The sequence below is a fragment of the Pseudonaja textilis genome, chromosome 1 (genome assembly GCF_049901715.1).
Source record: "Pseudonaja textilis isolate UNSWEBS1 chromosome 1, rPseTex1.2, whole genome shotgun sequence".
In the NCBI taxonomy this organism is placed as follows: domain Eukaryota; kingdom Metazoa; phylum Chordata; class Lepidosauria; order Squamata; family Elapidae; genus Pseudonaja; species Pseudonaja textilis.
Window position 1 is genome coordinate 227298704 of NC_141990.1, and position 16841 is coordinate 227315544.

At 38.9% G+C, this 16841-nt stretch overlaps 1 protein-coding gene across 6 annotated transcripts in view; it reads right to left on the bottom strand.

Annotated features, from left to right (window-relative positions):
- Nucleotides 1-1789: 1789 nt before the first annotated feature.
- The window catches only part of SYT7 (synaptotagmin 7), a 297640-nt gene continuing 282588 nt past the window's right edge, over nucleotides 1790-16841 (bottom strand). For all 6 annotated transcript variants that reach the window (XM_026720139.2, XM_087920840.1, XM_087920842.1 and 3 more), the window contains one exon: nucleotides 1790-10926. In XM_026720139.2, the coding sequence (XP_026575924.1) occupies nucleotides 10822-10926 (105 nt within the window). In that variant the 3' untranslated portion in view covers nucleotides 1790-10821. The remainder of the gene's footprint in view (nucleotides 10927-16841) is intronic.

The following is a 16841-nucleotide window of genomic DNA, read 5'->3' on the forward strand; positions in this document are numbered from 1 at the left end:
AAATAAAAAAAATTTTTTTTTGGTAGCTGAATTAATATTATTGGCAAAATGGATTTCCTTTGCTTGGCTCACATGAACAATTTATCCCAGTTGATGCCTCTTTGAAACATGCCTAAGGGCATGTGGGGAAGGAATAATGCCACCATGCAAGCTGGTGTTCAACGTCCCCCTTTCTCTTGTTTATTTAGCATTTTTTCCATCTTCTGTGATCAGCAACTGAAAAAGCTATTTAACTAACAATGCAAAATTGTTTTTATAAAGTATGTTTTTGAATGACTGGGAAATAATATGTTCCGCTAAATAAATCTTTCTTTTCCACTAATGGGCAGTCTACTTTGGTTATTATTTTCCAGTTTACAATTTTAAATCTCCACCCCCATTATAAAGCTTACCATCTTGTTATATACAGAGAAGAAATATACAGTAATATACATGGTGATCAAGAATCATTCAAGCAGTGCAGTTCTGTATTAACACATCCTGAAACATAAACATTGCTAACACTTATTTCTTGGTGCTTTGGCCTCTATTTGCTTGATTTTGCAGTTCTTGAACAAGAACCAAAAATCCGGAAGGGTCCAATGCCATGTATAACCTATATTTTCACTGCCCACCCCTCAGTGCTTATTAGCAGTGCTTTCATATTTTAAGTTATCAGTAGTTACCCCTTTGAATTTCCAGCTCTGTGTGAGGTGGCTCCATGAAAACTTTCTACAGTATAAGCAGCAGCAATCTAACTGGGCCTGCTTTCTGCGTCCTTTCCATTGTACCTTTCCTTTTCGCTTATGTGTGGTTTGCTCAGGTCAACTTTTTTTTTCATGGACACTGATGGAGCACATTAATTCTGGTACAGATGTGTACTCTGCAAATCCTTAAGAAATCACTCTTATTTGTCATCTTACTAAATGGCTTTACATATAGTCAGCATAGAGTGTCCCTCTTGCTTTTTAATGAAGTGATTTGTACATTCCATAAAGTACACACATTTTTGTCCTTTTTCTCTCACAGGCCATTAGAAGGCTTTGTGTTAAGACCATTTTTTCCCCAGAAAAGTTCAGCTGCTGTTGACATCATGACACAGATTTTTGCTGATACTTACAACACTAGAAAGTGAGTTAATGATCCCTTCAGTCTGCCTAATTTCTCAGGGCGGTTCTTCACAAATCTTAATATTGGATGCCTTGCTTTGCAACTGACTTCACAAGGAAAAGGAAGCAATGTGTCATGATCCAGAAAAGTTGGCTCCACACCCTAGGTCCAACATTTGCATATGTGGAAGAACTCCTTTGGCTTTGGGGTTAACTTCTTACTTTTGATGGATTTGGATTGGGTGAGAAAAGTTCACAACTTCCTGTTGAGCTGCCCCGGGATAGCCTTATGTGTATCTGCTATGTGGACGGCTTATACAGTTGTAGTTTCTGCCAAGAAGTGTGCTAACACCAATTTCTAGAAAACTTGGCACAATTCCATTCCCCACCCCCAGGCCAAGGATAAAATCAAGGCAATTCCTTCTCCTATTTCGCAGAGGAACAATTCACTCACTTGCTAATTGTAGAAATGCAAGCGTATCAGTTCATCCAATATGTTTTCCAAACATTCATAGTTCTAGCCAGCATGCTGTGAGGCTAAACTTTGTTTGGATATGTCAATGCTAGAGGGGTGGCAAAGTCGAGACAATTAGTATCAGTGCTATAAAAATGAGGAGAAATTGAAACCGAAGCCAGAAAAACCATTTTTGTACTTCAGAAATTGTAAATCCTGGGGAATAAAATGTATGGTTAACTGAAAGCATTCCTCTCAACATTTACTTTAATCTATCCTGGTACGAAAGAGTCACTTTGAAGAGTGAAATATAAATTTCCAGTGCAGGACACATAGCACTTTCTTTGAACTTAGCAATTAAAATTTCCTGTTGGGCTCAATTTAAAGAAATATTTCACAAGGAAAGGAAATTGACATTCTGCAAAGCAAAGCACCATCCTACACTTCCAGCTCTAATTCTAAGCATGCTCAAGGCATCAAGTGGGCTCCACAGGTCTTTTTCCCTGTCCCTCCATCAAAGACCGCAGAGTTAGAGACAACACTAATCATGGCAAAACGCAGTGGAGGGGAAAGAGAATCGACCTCCCAGGATGGTCCAGTTAAAAGTTGTGATGTGCCCAGTGGAATTGAAACTTGGTGCAACGAAAGTGTTCTTTTCTAGTCTCAGATAACATGAGGGTATTTTCCTCCCTGTTTCTTTTTTTTTTTTTGAGACAGAAGAATGAATGCAAGTGATGCTTGGTTTGCTCTCCTTTATTGTTTGGATCAGGGGCCTCTCTACAAAACAAGGGGCCTGGTTCTCCAAAAATATGGTTCTGCAAAGGAAATGATCCTACCTTGTAGTTATCAGTGCTTTTCAAGTCACACTGGCTTAGTAGTAATAGCAATAACAGTAACGTTAGATTCCCCACCCCACTGTTCCATCAGTTTTTTTGAATTATAAAGCACATCTGCTTCATGAATTTTAACATCTCCAAACACAATAGAAAGAAGGTAGCAAAAGAGCCTAGCTGGATGGCCACCCTCATTGCTAGTAACAAACTCAGCTACAATGTACTCATATATATATTTTTTTCAATTTTTTTTTCTGTTTGCACATACTATGCTAGATGGTTATCATCACATTGAAGAAATACCCGGACAAGATACAGCTAAGAGCTCAAGTTAAAAATAAACACAACTTTTAAAATTTCAATTGTACGAAAGAAAACACTTCTATTTGGGAGGAGGAGTGATTAGTGGTGGCAGGTGAGGGGTAAAGATATTCCGTAGGAAGGCTGGCTGGAGCAGATGCTCAGTTTGTCAAAAGTGATCATAATACTTTGCATGTCGATAGTAGCACCTTTAATCAAAGGCTATTCTAGCATTTGGGACCCAGCTGGAGATAATTTTACACAAACTAAAGAAACTTCCTACCCATAAAAGCCTTGTTAAGAAGTGAAGGGATCTTGAGCAGTGAGGTTTTTATTTAACACACTCAGAGCCTTGATAATGGAAGCCTCACATCATCATCATCATCATCCGCCGTGAGATATGGAAACATTATTCCCATTGTACAGACGGACAAACTGAGGTAATGAGAAGCTTGGTAACCTCCCCTCCCCCTCAATTGTCTCCATGGCAGAAATAGAAAGACCCAGTGTCCTGCCAAACTCCACCAACCCATGCAAACACACACATACATACACACAGAGAGAAACATATATACATGTGTATGTGTGTGTGTGTGTATGTGTGTATATATATATATATATATATATATATATATATATGCACACACACACACATACATATACATACATATACATATATATACATATACATTTCTTCTTTATATTTGTATGACCCTCAATTCCCCATTAAGCTACTCCACCCCCATTTTTTAAAAAATACAAGCCTATGAACAAATGATTTATGATGCTGCTTTATGAGATATGGAAAGTTTATGCCCACGCTGGAAGGTGAGCTTCTTTACATAATTCCTGTTATAATTTTATACTGTATCCTTAATCCTCAATAGTCATTTGCTGAAGATAGAATTTTTCATACTGTTGACTGGGGAATTCCTCACTGTGACTATCTAGTAGGACTGAGGTTGTGAGATTCACTGAAGTCTGGAACAGCTTTCAAACCAGCTGAGGGATTTAAGTGAAAATGCTCCATATGTACAGATGAGTCTGTGAATATTGTATTAGTCAAAGTTTACTTTCAAGCTACAGGGCACACCACAGCCTTTTATTCTGTTAATGTTTGACAGCTAATAAAATGCTTGATTAATCTCAAACTTGGGTTCTAAAGACCCTCATTCGAGAAGCTGCCACATAATCAGCAAATTCTGCCTTCGTGGTGCTTACAAGTTGTGCAGAACTGACATATATTTCTCTCAACTTATTTAAGAACATCAAGTCCAAAGTGATGGGAACAGAGTACAGGCTTGGAGCAAACCAAAATTGTTGGCTTTGTTGATTTGGGAAAGCATATATCTGTATGTGCTCTCATGGTCATTAGGTGAATCTATTTCCACTAATGGAGTCTGCCCAACCTTCCCACTTGTGGGTGTCCCATTTCCATTATTCTTTATACTTTCCATGGTGGAAAGTAGTGGAGAATCTAAAATGAAGAGCTGTAATGTCATGATAAATATTATGTTGCTTGGAGCTTATTGTGACATAGAAACTGCAAATCTGGTATGGTATGTTGTCTAGGACTGTATATGACCTCTGAAGAAATGGACAGAGTGTGGTTTAATATTTTATCTTTCATCTGTGGGTTGGTGGGCAAAAGGGACCATAGTGGATCTGAGAGATGGTCAGTGCTTCCCTGGAAAGGTTGGTGACACCTGCAGCCTTAAAAAAACCTTGTGGTAATCTCCTTCAAAGGATCTCTTTAGATCCAGCTATTTTTTCATATTGTCCAGTGTCTAACCTTTCGTTTTAGGGAAATGCTGTTGAGTGAAGGGTAATGAGACAGTTACAAAGAAGAACAGATGACTTCGGTCTTTTATGGATAAATCTAGCAAATTAATTAAAAATTTTGCAATTTCTGCCTGTCTGGAGCAATCTTGGCAACTTCCAATAAAAGCACCTTCCAAATGATATCTGAAGTTAGAATTATTTTTTTTTGTAAACGTGTACTGGAACATAGCTTTGTTCCAAACTGAAGCTTTTTAGTGCTTCAGTCAATGGCTTATGTTTCGATCATCTTTTTTGCTTGCATTAAATAGCCTGATATGGTCAACTGATGGAGTTTTGAAGCTCATCCAATATATTTTTATGAATTGTAAATGAGCAAGATGGAATTAAAGTTATATTGGCCAAAATTGACCAACTACGATGGACATATAATTAATTTAAAAAGTAGCTCAGTGACAATAATTTTACTTTGAAGTCAGGAAGAAGCTGAGGAAAAAAGTACTGGAAACAGGATTGAAAAAAATACTGCAATAGGAAGTTAGCTATGTTCCAGTTCCTTTTTTGACATAAACATTCTTTTTGTTGTTTTAGTATCCAACGTTTTGTTTTTGCATCTGATTGCATGACAGCTATACAGGTGAGGCAGAAAAATAGAAAAATAAAGCCATGCCCATTTCAATACTCTATTTCTCTAGCAAGATATATTAAATAAATACCAGTTGACACCTTACTATCATTGCTCCCTCAATAACAGAACAATAAATACATAAAAATGGTAGCTTTGATTTTAAATTCCTGGCCCAGCTGACAGCATGCCATCTCCCCCCAAATAAGCCATAGGGTGGGAAACTTTACAATTCAAATTTTCCTGGTTCCTGATTTTTCTAAAACCTTATTTGGTTATTTTGAGTCTTTCTCTTATTCCTGCATGCTTTCATTATTCTTAGCAATGTCTTGATATATGTATAAAAATATGCCTGCCAGAAATATAATTCAAGCATCTGTACATCATACATGGGGAAAATTAAGTAACACACTGACTAAGTCACAAAATACATACCTATAACTCCATCACAAATATTCACATTGTAAAAGTCAGTCTGCTCAAATGCCTTGACAAAACAGATCCATTGATTAGCTGCCTGGTGGAGGAAACTAAACACTGGGACATGTGAAAGGTTGGCTCATGTGCCCTCATGATCAATGGCCAAGACTAGAGAGAAGTGTTAAATGTTCTACTATAAGCTACTGACAATCTTTTTCTATACAAAACTTATCTGAAGAGACTTCAAAGAAGCAAGATGCTGCAATGCTTATAAACTTTGTATTTGGAGGAGTAAGTTTTTTGGGACGGGAAACGGTTGAATAAATTTTGTGTGTGAAGGGAGATGAAGGTGAGGAGAGGACTTAAGAGGACATAGGGTAATTTAAATGAAGGACTGGGAGAGAAAGTGGACAGAGGTGTATAACAGAGGTTTTGGTCTGTAGAAATATACCAGAAAGGTGATGGACAACATTGTGGAGAAGCAGCAGGGATTATGAAATTGCAGTAAGATTGTGGAAACTAATTGGCCTGGAAACAACAGAAGAATGTAAGCAGGGCCTTTCTGGATCAGACCACTAGTCTATCTAGTCTAGCAGTCTATTCTTTAACCAACTAATTGTACAAGGAAGGTGGCCTTCAGAGGCAGCCATGCTGCCATCAAAATTAATATCTATTGATCCTCATAAATTTCCCTAATTTAGTCCAACTAGCCAAGCTAGTAGCCAGCAGCAACATCTTGTTGAGGTTGAAGGAGTGGGCAGCTTTAAAACAATTCCTAGCCTTTCAACCAAAATTAATGAGTTAATGAAGACCTAGCTATTTTATATTAAACCAACATCCATTCTTATCCAAAACCACAATTTTGGGTTTAGTCTACTTCACTGACATGAAGTCTAGACAAGTCTAGAGGTTGCAAGAATCCTGTTATCCATTGACTTCAGGACTCAGTGCAGGCATCACAAAGCTGAACACCCTCCTTCTACTACCATCCCTTCTGTTATCACTGAAAAATGTTTGTTTTCCTTAGAACTTGATAGCATTGGCAAAATGATCTTGTCATTTGCCTATCATGTTTAATTAATTCTGTCAGTCTTTGGTATTTGTCAGAGTCTGTAAAAGTGTTACCTAGGTTGTCAGTTTGGGCATTCCTGTCCTCAGGAGAAATGGATTAATATGAGCTAGCAATCTGCCCACTGGTTCTAATAAAATTGTTCAGAAAAATAAAAATGGAACATTCGTGCCACCTAACAAATATTTTGCTCCCTACCATTTTCTTAGATTTATCTACATCTCCATTGCTCATGGAAGAGCAGAAGGCTTTAAAACTTATTGTTTTTATCTATGTTGCTGTCAGTGATACTCACATGTATTATTTTAAGACTTGGCATCATTTTCAGAGGAATGTGGGGAATTAAAAATACTCACCAGCCTATCTTCCCTCATAGGGGACCAGGTAGCATATTTGTTAAATGGGGAAGCAAGTGAAGATTCTGTGATAACGGTAATGTCTGAGGGAAATGAAATCAAAAGAGAACCTAAACTTTGAATCTCCCCTGTTTGAAGTCACTATTGCCTGGGGTTTCTGCAGAAAAAAAATGCATTCAGAATCCTCTCTTGCAGCAGTGGTAACTGCTCTTGTCTGCAGAGATGGCTTAAGAAACAGCATAGCGAACAAAAATCAATTAATACTATCATAATAGCAAAAGATATGCTAATCCTTACTGCTTTTTATTGATGTCTCAGATCTAGCAGTTGCAGGGTCAGGACCAACCATGGACATTTTAGGCAGATTTCCCAAATAAGTTTCATAGGGATGTTTTTCAAATTCTTGGAAATAATAGTTTGATGGAGGAAAGGAATGGGAACCATCTTAATTTTCCTGAACCAACTAGCCTGTCTCTGTCTAGAGGTAGTGGTATGCAACTTCTGTTGGTTCAAGAGCTATACTGAGGGATAGAGTTATATGCCAAAAGTGGGCAGAAACTATGACTTGAAGTGAATGCCTTCGGTATCTGCAAAACTTAAGGTGTCCATTTTGTTCATTAAGTCCGCCCCCCACAATGCAAAAGATCAACTTTTGTTTTTCGCCAATCTGGGTTCTTGGACCAGAAAAAAGATCTACACAGAGGGCTTATGACCCCAGACCAGGGGTGGAATACAACAGGGTTAAATACCGGTTCGGGATTTACGAGCTTCCCTGCGGGCTGCAAGCCGAGCACCTGTAAATCGTCATCAGCAGCTGCCTGCAGAGAAGCAGCCTTTGAAACAGCCCTCTTTTCTTGCTTTTCTAACTGCAGCTGTGCCTCATTCGGCAGCTGAAGTTGAAAAATCAGGAAATAAAGATCAGGTAAGAGCCCAGGTGGGTGGGTGGGCAAAAACATCAGCAGACATAGAACCGGTTCTATGTCTGCTGCTCTTCAGAGCTACCAGTTCTACAGAGGTGGACAGAACCAGTAGAAACCCACCCCTGCCCCAGACTGCACTTTTTGCACCCTTAACTCAATAAAGATAAGGAAGAGGACCTTGCAATAATTTATCCTGCATTCAAGAAGTCTTATAACTATTGCCTACCATTTGAAGCATTGACTCATAAACAGCAAAAACAACTTTGTTATTTGTTGTGCTAGAGAGGAAGATTTGAATCATGGTTTTAAACAATGAAGGAGATTTTAGATGACCACTGGAAAGCTTCTAAGAATATGACCATTATCTAAGTGAGAAGACTGCTTTGGAAGATCATATAATTTCCTCTCATGTAAGTTTTAAGAGAAAGTGTTCCTTAGTAAGGGATAAACTAGAAGTTAGAATTATTACTCAAGTAATTGAGTGCACTATTATTTTGAGTTTTCTTCCAGCTGTATCATTGCAAACTGAAAGAGGGTTCCTAGCTCTACTTTTGGAGCTACAGTATTCTATTTCTTTATCTTCTTAGAAGATTTCTCATAATAAAAAAAAAAAGCCTGGAAGAACTGGGGGGAATACATGGGAAAGAGACATCTGGACCTTCCATTGTAATTTTGCGGATTAAACTGTGTGACACGACGCGATAAAAGCTTTGAGTGGAAACATCTTGTCATTTGACAGACCACCTGACAGATATCTGGAAATGTCATTTCAGAATTGATTCATGCAATCTTGCCTATGATATATTAAAGCAGAAATTAATTTTTCCCCAAGTATATTTTGTTTAATGGGTGCTAAAAATGTTCAACAAGTGCCATCTTTGATCACAAAACTGTTTTGCACATACATCAAGGCATCTGTTTTCCATAGCAGCTTAAGTTTTGAACACATCAGTTATGTGAATATGCAGTTAAAAATAATAATGCTGCTGCTCAGTCCCCACTGCACTCATCAGGAGTTGGGGTAGGGTGGATTACAGCATTAGCACTGGATGCTTTATGCTGAACAATTTTTAGACAATCCTTTTTTTTTTTACTGAGCCTTCCTGATTTGGGGTGGAAAGTAGAGAAGCTGTCAAACATGTACAAAGTAGTTGTGGACTGTGGCTAGGCTCACTTTTGTTTAATTATTACATTATTATGCTAAATTTGTGATAGTGTCACCTGCTGATTTTAATACATTCTGTGTTGAGTGGATTAACCAGAAATTAGCTACAGTGATTTATTTTCAGAGTGACTGCATCCCTGCTTCAGCACAGTTGTCTTATATCTTTTTATGCTGACAAAGTATCTGAAAAATGAGGTTTTTTCAAAAAAGTTTTTCCAGATAATAAGGAGAAAAAATTAGGAGACCATAAGATGTTCTAGGATCTGAGGGAAAAAAACAAGTCAAGGTCTAAATAACTAAAGGACACCTAGGACCTCTGATTAGCAAGCAGGGGTAATTTTAGTATATAAAATAATATCCTGAGATGTACCTAGTGGAGGTGTACAAGTCTCTAAAAAGTCATACACTCATGAGTGATATAAGTTGTTAATGAGGTGTTCATTATGAGGCAATCTATCTTACAATTAGTGGAAAACTAACTGGTTAATCGTATTGCTGCACACTTGTTCTAGTGGCAAGACTCTGGTCTGGGCAAATGCCAGCCTTGGGACACCAAAATGGAGAAGAAAGATGGCGCCAGTGCAGATTGAAATAGGTAGACTTCTTACGACTGATTGGATAGAACAAGTTGTGAGGGATCCGTCTGATCTGCTTGCCAGAGAAAATTCAGCAGTATTTAACATGTCTCTTCACCACTGACAGATCAAAGGAATAAACATTAGTTTCTCTTTAAGAAACTTTAGTTTGTGACATGTACTTCAAAGCTTCCATCAAAATAGCTTTCTTGCCTCTCACTGCTCTCTTTTCCCTTTGACTCCAAGCCTGGAAATCAACTGCTTTCCTTTCTCACATGGCATAAGTTCTTGTTGATCCCTGTGAGGCTGACAATCCATTCCCTTAGAAAAACAATTTCTCTGGGGCTGAGGGAAAGAAAACACAAGGGACACATAAATACTCTTCATACCTAGTTATAACACACTCACACACACACATTCAGTTACTCACAACCAGTCTCCCTTCCTCACTCCGTCTCTCTCTCTCTCTCTCTCTCAGACACAGACACACACACACAAAATGCACCCAGAGGGCTATGGGAGCATCATGGCTCCTTTCTGCTTTGCTGAGAGGCCTGGCTAGGATAAAGGTCTAGCCATCCTTATTATTTATATTATTACTCTTACAAGTTGTATTGAATTAAAATGAAGCCACCTCACTGAAACAGAGCAAGTGATCTTGCCATTCCCCCTCTCAAGTCTGTGCACCCACAGATGAGGGCTAGCTTTCTCATGGCAGGGCAGGCTACCATTCTAATGGGCCTTTGGCTGGAAGAACGCATGGGCAGTCTTGTATGGCAGTCACAGATTCCTCTCCTCCCATTACTTCAAGGTCCGTGCCACACTGCATACTCAAACAAACCAGGGCTGAAAAGGCCCCTTTCACTTCTCTGGGCTGAAGCCCCTGGAGAGCGGCTCTTCTTTGTTCCAGCTCTTCCTCTTGCTTGTTCTTACTAAGCACAGAGTCTGAAGGGCAGGCTAAAGCAGGAGGTTGGGTGGTAACAATGCTCCTCATAGTAGTATGTGCCGCTGAACCAGCATAAGGGGCACTGACATCACTTTCCCACGCCCAGAGTTTTTTTTTAAAGTACATATTTCAGGTTTACTCTCTTAGCCTCTATTCATCCATCCCCCAAGCTTTTCTCTCAAGAGGACACCTCAGTGCAGCCGCTGTGCATAAAGTCATGTCATGAGAGTGTAGCCAATAAATGCTGACTTGGTGCACCGAACCCCAGAGCGAGTCCTTGGCTTCTGCCTCTCAAGCCTTCAGCTGATGCCACTGTGCCACTGCCTGGCGAGGGTGTGAAATCATATCCTTCCAGTGCTTTACTTCGCCTGGTCCACTCTTCCACGATAGGTAGATCTAATTTGGGGGGTGGGGGTGGGGAGGGAAACAAATTAGACAACAGGACTGGTCAAAAGTCACACTATTAATTCTTAGCCCCACCTCTTCCCCCGAGTTACTGCTCTGTGTGCCTCCTCCCCACAAACAGGTCATATCTTAGTGCTTGCATAACTGCCTGCTATGAAATTGCTAGCCCTGAGTAGATGAGACAGAAGTGACTAAGTCTGTTGTTTCCTTGTTGGACATGATGCAAGGGGGAGGTTCATTTTGACAAGAAATGAGGTAGCAGTTGAGAGAAACTACTTCTCCATTGCACGACATACTTTCCCAGGTTAACGGCATTTTCAGATGATCAGACTTCTCATTATTCAAGCTGTCTGATTTCACAACGGCATTAGAAAGGGCTACAGCAGGCTGCTCTGACTATTTTACATTATTAAGATGTTACTGGGATGGACAGTTCACTTCTCTGCCAGTGTATGCTATTCACAGGGAACTGGCAGCCAAAATTTGTTGCTTTTCTGATTTGGGGCACTCATCAAGATTTCTTGTGGCCCCATTCCTGATTTCCTGTTACCTGTCTGTCATCAATTTGCTTAAATGTTGCAAGGGCATCTTATCTTGGATGGGCAGACTTCTATTACTGAAAATGAGGTAAGAAAAAAAAAATACTATAGGGAGGAAAGGAGAGAGAACCTGGACATTAAAATTAGAGCTTCTTACCACCAGTATTGCAGAGGTATTGCAGGGCTGGATTAGGGCCAACTGATGCCCTAAGCAGAGCCCAACATTGGTGCCCCTTGATGAAAGCAAAATTCTCATACCAATTCTTTAAATTTTAGTCATTCATAATGACAAAGAAAACTTTTTTTAAACAATGTAAACAATATTATTTTTATTGTTTTTAAAATTGTTTTAATTATTTTATAATTGTAGAAATCTAAGCTGTCTAGAATCACTTGGTTATGTTGGGCAACTATAGAAATTGAATAAATAACTCAATAATTTATTTTAAAGTGGGACATTCTAGCCAAGGACTATTTACAAAAACAATTGAGTGAAGTTAGTGTAGTGTTATAGATAGGCAGAACAACTGTGTGGTGTCCTCCTTCCTTTGGTGTCCTAACTACATGCTTATTTTGCTTAAAGGGATCCTTTATTAGAATTAGAATTAGATGAACTTTATTGTCATTGTACAAGTACAACGAAACTGTGGATGCACCCCAGCAACTGTTCACAATACAATAAAATCAGATCTTTCTTTCTCTCTCCTTCTCTCTCCCACCAATGTCAGCAAGCCACGTCAGTCAAAATTCACATTAGTGGTCCCTGGGATTTAAAATAATGAGTTTGGTGGTCCCTGAGGTCCAAAAGGCTGGTGACCCCTGCTCTATCACATCATATACTAAACAAAATCAAGACAGAGATATTTTGAGTTATTTTTCTCCTTTTTGTCTCTTGACTGTTCAACCTGCCCTTTAACACAGGGGTCGCCAACCTTTTGGACCTCAGGACCACCAAACTCATACTTTTAAATCCCAAGGACCACTAATACGGATTTTTTTTAAAAGCTAATATATTTAATATAAACTTTTGTTAAATATTAATTTTATATATATGTATATGTATATATATGTATGGCATTCAGCTTTGTTTGGGTATTTTCCCATGTCATTATAGTTGTGCTTTTAAAGTTGTAGCAATGTTTCGACAGAATCTCATCTGCCGTCATCAGGCTTCTGTATAGTGTGTATACACACACACACACAGACACACACACAAAAAAACCATCCCACATACACACACTTATTTAATTATAACAAAAATGTAAATGCTTAATGATAACAAAATAAAACATTCCGGGCTGGAAGCCTCCCCCCACCTGCACCTTCCAAAGAGACAGAAGAGCGGAGCTGAGGGGCCTCGGGGCAACTGCTGCTGGGAGAAGCAGAGGCAGAAAGGGGGCTTTGCTCTCTTTGGGGGCAGCGCCCCTCGGCACCACTCCAGGGGCTTCTCAGCAGGCATTTGCCTACAGAAGGATTGCTGTCCTCGGTGATTAATTGGGGGGAAAGGAGGAGGAGAAAGTGGGAGCTCCTTTCAGATCCCAGGTGGAGGATTGGGAGAGATCAGATCTGCAGCCGAGGAAAAGCTGGGGTGTGTGTGTGCCTCTTCCAGCCTCACCTGGAGGCAGGCAAAGAAAGGTGTCCCTGGGTGCACTTTGCTCGCTTTAGCACTTCTCTGCCAAACCCAGCCACAGCCAGTGATTATTTGGGGCGGTGGAGGGAGAGAGAGACAGAGAGAGACAGCATCTCTCACATTACCAGGGGAGGAAAGGAGATGAAACAAAGCTCACTCTTTCATCGAGACCTACAAAACGCCAATCTACCACATTCTAGGAGTTATTTGAAATCAACAAAAGCTCCCACTTGCAGTTCTTGTGCCGCCCGGCTCTTCGAGGAACCCCCGAGTCAGGTTCCTGAGATGCAGGCACCAACCAGCTCCCGCACATACAGCGGGCGGCGGCAACAACAGTCCCCCCCTCCAGCGCCCACTGTTAGTTGTCTCCATTAGTTCTCTATTTTTGAATTGCTCCTGCCTCTCTCTCTTTCCTCCCCCCCCCTGCACCCACATGCAGAAAGGCAAGGAAAGGGAGATGGAGCTGTGCGCAGCTCTTGGCTCCTCCATCAAAGCCTTGGAGATGCAGGCAAAGCTGTTGCAGCAGTAGTGCCCTGAGTTGCTTACTTCTCCACTACCGCCTCCTCCTCCTCCAGCACCTCCTTCTCTGGGTAGGGCGATTCTGAAATTAACCGAGCATGCAAAGGCAATTCGGGCACTACCGATGCAGCGGCTTTGCCTGCATCTCCGAGGCTTCGATGTTGGGAGAGACAGCGAGAGCTGGAGGAGCTGAGAACTGCGCACAGCTTATTTATGATTTCATATGTTCTCATCCAACAATCTTAATTCTCAATAAACAAACATAAATAAACAAAACACGTAACATGAAAACATAAAACTTCTTCTTAGAAAGCGGCTTAACCCCAGGTTACATCTTTTTGTACAGACATAAATCAAATTCATGCTCACCTTATATATTATTTCAATCTTATTTAACATTCTATATTTTCTATATGTCTTCTCCCCTATTTTCACTCTCTTAATTCTATTTTATTTACTTCATCTCAATTTAAATCATTATACTTGTATCTTTTGTCCATTCTTTTTCAATTGTCTATTTATCTTTTCTCTTTAATACAAAATTTTTCCTGTAATCAGTGGTTGAAGTATGACGCCTATCTATCTTTCCCCCAATTTTAACACTTAAAATAATACATAGTTTCCATTCTGATTCTGCTTAGTACATTCTAAATAACATTTTAAAATAAAAAAAACATAATAAACTTATAATATAGTAAAAACAATGTTCCATAACAAATTAATTAATTAAACTCCATTATTAAATCTTAGATATTTTACACATTCCCTACAATATTCTATTAACACATATAATATACCAGTTTTCTAACTCTATTTCAAATACGAATACTACGATACAATCTTGTGTACTTTTGCAGAATCTCTTTTTAAATTGTATTATACCCTTTGTCTCTAAAACCCCCCCTGTTTTTTAACATCTTGTTTTAAGCTTTCATAACTTCTCTGACCTTTTCCCCTTCCTTTCTTGTCGAATCTAGCCTTTTTACCCGCCCCCATCTCTCAATCTCCACCCTTTTAGTCTCCCCTCTCTGTTGTATTCCTCTTTTCTGCTGCTTTCTGACATTGTATCGATTTTTCACCTTATTTTTCCCTTTCTTGGTTGTTTTTTTAGATCTTGAATTCTCCATTTTCTTCCCCCTCTTTCCCTTTTCTTCATCAACTAAAATAGTTTGTCCATTAAAGATGGCTTCTTCTTCTTCATCCCAGCTTTCTGATTGCTGTATTTCCTGATAGGTAGAAATTGCCATTTCTAAGAAGTGAAAAACAGATCCAGAAGAGCCCTTGCCTTCTTGTTCCTCTTCTTTTAGCTTTTTAAATTCCATTTTCAATTCTTCCACAGATAATGCCATTGTAAGATATATATATTTATTTTTATTTACTTTTTTTAAACAATCCAAGTGTTTTTAGACTTTCAAAAAATAGTTTGCAAGTCCCAAAGTCATCAAGCAATCCAAATCAACACGAACTGTTTCATTTAGCACTTTCTTCTTTTAACACTTTCTCTTCCTGGGGTAGAGTTCAGATACACAGTTCCAAAATGATTTTTTAGAAGTCTTATTGCAGTTTAATCTCTGATCTTATAAACTCCAAGCAGTCTCCTCCAGCAGAATTTTAATATAAATCATTTACCTCTCCCGTCCCACTTATAGCCAAAAAAAATTGATTTTTAAATATCAATGTTCAGAAATCTTTAATGTCCCCTCGGCTTTAATTTTCAAAATTAATTTTCAAAAAAAACCTTCTGTTGCCAAAGTGGGTGTTTCCGATTTCCATTGCTATCTCCGTAGGGAAGGAGAGTGAAGAAAAAAAACTTTCCCTTTTCACTTTCATCCACAGCATTTTACGATCTTCTTGGGAAACAATGTATCCTTTAGAGAGCTAGATTTCCAGGGTGTTCAGATGTTACTTATTGTCCTGGTTCAACCAAAGACTTTCACTTTCTCCACTTCCTCCTGCACAAAACTTGTCCGGCTGAGAGGTTCTTTGTGGCAGCCATTGCTGACGGCCGCTCCCCCGCCTTTGGAAAAGGGAGTTTAGCCGGTTGAGGGAGGGGGTTGCGATGCCCCAGACCCCTGTCCGGATCTCCCCTGTCTTCAGTTATCCCTACAGGATAACTATAGCCTCCAAATCTAGCTGGATCGGAGGCACTCCAGCAGTGAGCGCGGCAGGGATTGTGCACAAATGCGAATTCCTGCCACTGCTGAAGCCTGACAAACCGGAACTCCAAAATGGTTGCTTTCATATGCTCCTACATTTCAAAACATAGTAACAGGAACAACTTTGTTCATGTTTTTTTTAATTGTGTAAAATCTCTATTACACTGTTGTAAAACTTGAATAATACATTATTTCAATATGGTTTGGTTAGCTTAAACCATTTTTTTTAAAAGGAGAGAAGCGTTGTATCAATATTATGATATAAAATGTCAGTGTTAATTTAGCTTTTTCATCTGAAACTGAATACACCATTAAAAAGCTGCTCCGGATTGCATCACAGTATTTGTTGTAGAGTACAATAAATTTCTGTCTTGAGCTGATTACTTAGCATTAAGGTCTCTATTGTATTGTTATTTAATATTATCTGTGCATGCTGAAGGGGAAAAAGGGGGGGAAATGAACAAAGCAAATTTGATAACAATTAAAATACAAAGGAAAGAGGAAGAGAAAAAAACACCATTTGACTTCTAACTTCCCTCTTTTGTGCTTTTGCTAATCTACAATACAATATTTATAAGCATTTGGACCCCTTAAAAGTCAGACTATAAGTGTTTATACTTGCCATTCTTACTGAAAATTGATTAAACTTCTGATGTAAATATATACTATTAATTTTGCCATTGTTGCATGCTCTGATGTTAAGTGCCCAGTCAGATATTTTCAGAATTGTATCTTTCTTCCAGTATTAGACTAAATTTATTCCTGCTGCTGTGAACATGTATCTTACTAAAGTTTCTTCATTATTTACTGTATTTATTTTTTTTGGGGGGAATTATACCTATTGAAAAAAAAGAGTTTTATTTTACATTTAAATTCCACAATTTTCTGCATTGTGCTTTCCTAGAAGTCAGGGAAGAGCATTTTGTTTGGTGATATACATTATCTGGAATTCTTTACCTACAGGGAAATTTGGGTCCCATCAAAGGGATTGCTATGTGGTGGAATGATGAAAAAGGCCCTTTTCAGTTGTGGTCTCTTCTTTATGGAAAATTATTCCTCTGA